At 50.4% G+C, this 2,383-nt stretch overlaps 1 protein-coding gene across 1 annotated transcript; it reads left to right on the top strand.

Moving 5' to 3' along the window:
• The first annotated feature begins 921 nt into the window (after window positions 1-921).
• Window positions 922-1,871, top strand: LOC133764360 (serine/threonine-protein phosphatase 2A 55 kDa regulatory subunit B delta isoform-like). The gene is given in 2 exon segments (XM_062198029.1): window positions 922-1,381; window positions 1,384-1,871. Coding segments are annotated over 2 exon segments (855 nt in total). The 5' UTR covers window positions 922-1,014.
• The last annotated feature ends 512 nt before the right edge of the window (window positions 1,872-2,383 follow it).

Raw genomic sequence — 2,383 nt, 5'->3', positions numbered from 1 at the left:
CATTAAAATGTTTAAACACTCATGAATGACGAGAAGAGGCATTAGAAATGCACTCTGTAGCATAACTAACAAAGCAATGAAATCATTTCTCTGCATCAGGGAATGCTGTGGAGGTGATCTGCATGTTCCCAGTCTGACTTTCCAGCTCATTTTGTCTTTTGCATTCAAGTCTGCCATCCATACCACAGAGGCCAAATAAAGAGAGCTATTTATCTGGGAGAGAAAAATCAGCAAGCTCTCTGTGGAATCAAGCGATTAAGAAGGAATGTGAGTCTTCATGAGGACAATTTTGTTTTGGATTGGGTTAGACTAATCCACCACAGGGAAATATCCAGCAGCCCTTCATTCTCTTTGCATGAGAAAGACCACTGTATTCCGAGCAGGAACTGAAAATGCAAATGTTTATGAATGTCAGATGAAGCCTGCTGAGTTCTGCAGACAATTTTTAGACTAACGCCTTAGACTTAAGATCATCTGCTCTAGTGAATGTAGCTCCTGGATGATCCTGACATCAGAATCCTGGGCATTTCAGAGGCCGCGGCTGCCCCGCGGGCGGCAACGACTTCCAGTGGTGCTTCTCTCAGGTCAAGGGGGCCATCGACAAGGACGTGGCGGAAGCTGACATCATTTCAACCGTTGAGTTTAACTGCTCGGGAGACCTTCTTGCAACAGGAGACAAGGGTGGCAGAGTGGTTATTTTTCAGCGGGAACAAGAGAGTAAAAGCCGTCCCCATTCTAGGGGAGAATATAATGTTTACAGCACCTTTCAGCGTCACGAGCCAGAGTTTGACTATTTGAAAAGTCTAGAAATTGAGGAGAAAATTAACAAAATCAGATGGTTACCACAACAGAATGCTGCTCATTTTCTGCGGTCTACAAATGATAAAACGATTAAATTGTGGAAGATAAGCGAACGGGATAAAAGAGCGGAGGGCTACAACTTGAAAGACGAAGACGGACGCCTTCGGGGGACCGTTCAGGATCACGGCACTGCGGGTCCCCATATTGAAGCCCATGGACCTTATGGTGGAAGCCAGCCCACGGCGGATCTTTGCGAATGCTCACACGTATCACATCAATTCCATTTCAGTGAACAGTGACCACGAGACGTATCTCTCTGCAGATGACCTGCGAATTAACCTGTGGCACCTGGAAAGCACAGACAGAAGTTTCAACATCGTGGACATCAAGCCCGCAGACATGGAGGAGCTGACGGAGGTCATCACGGCGGCCGAGTTCCACCCGCACCAGTGCAACGTGCTCATCTACAGCAGCAGCAAGGGCACCGTGCGGCTGTGCGACATGCGCTGCTCCGCCCTCTGCGACAGGCACGCCACATTCTTCGAGGCGCCTGAGGATCCCAGCAGCAGGTCCTTCTTCTCGGGATCATCTCCTCCATCTCCGACGTGAAGTTCAGCCACAGCGGGCGGTACATGATGACCAGGGACTACCTGTCGGTGAAGGTGTGGGACCTCAACATGGAGAGCAGGCCCGTGGAGACGCACCAGGTGCGCGGGTCCCTGCGCCGCAAGCTCTGCTCGCTCTACGAGAACGACTGCATCTTTGACAACTGCTGGAATGGCTCCGACAGCGCCATCATGACCGGCTCCTACAGCAACTTCTTCAGGATGTTTGACAGGAGCTCGCGGAGGGACGTCACGCTGGAGGCCTCTGGCGAGAACAGCAAGCCTCGCGCCAGCCTCAAGCCCCGGAAGGTGTGCGCAGGCGGGAAGAGGAAGAAAGACGAGATCAGTGTGGACAGTGTGCACTTCAACAAGAAGATCCTGCACACAGCCTGGCACCCGGTGGAGAACACCATCGCCGTGGCCGCCACCAATAACTTGTATATATTCCAGGACAAGGCCAACTAGGGACGCCGGCTCTGTCTCCGTCGCCACCGCCACGCCGGCCTCCGTGCCCCAGGAGGGAGCGGCCTCCCCGGCACAAGCGCCAGGCCCCTCTCCCTCCCTTCCCGCGTGCGGGGAGAGCTGGGGGCTGCTGCTCCAGGCGGAGTTGATGGACGCTGCTCAATAAAGGCTTAAAAAAAAAAAAATACTGGGCATTTGCTTGTAAATTAAAATATACAATATGGAGTGATTGTAGGAGAGAAAATAATTAATTTTTAATAACCCATGGACAACTTTGAGCAGGGACTAGGATGTTAACTTTGCTGTAGGTACAATACACAAGGAGTTATTTGCAGCAGGAAACATTCAGGATATTGTAATGATATGGATAGTAAGAACCTAGTATTAGCAATGGTAATAGAGGGAGGACAGATGTGAAAGAAATAATAACACCTTACGGCTTGATGACCCTTATTTGGGTATTAGAAGCAGTGGAGAGGAAAGAGTTGGTCTTTTCTTGCTGCTTCCTTTCATTT

The sequence above is a fragment of the Lepus europaeus genome, chromosome 7, assembly GCF_033115175.1.
Source record: "Lepus europaeus isolate LE1 chromosome 7, mLepTim1.pri, whole genome shotgun sequence".
NCBI classification, from domain to species: domain Eukaryota; kingdom Metazoa; phylum Chordata; class Mammalia; order Lagomorpha; family Leporidae; genus Lepus; species Lepus europaeus.
This window is presented reverse-complemented; position numbering and strand designations above follow the sequence as displayed.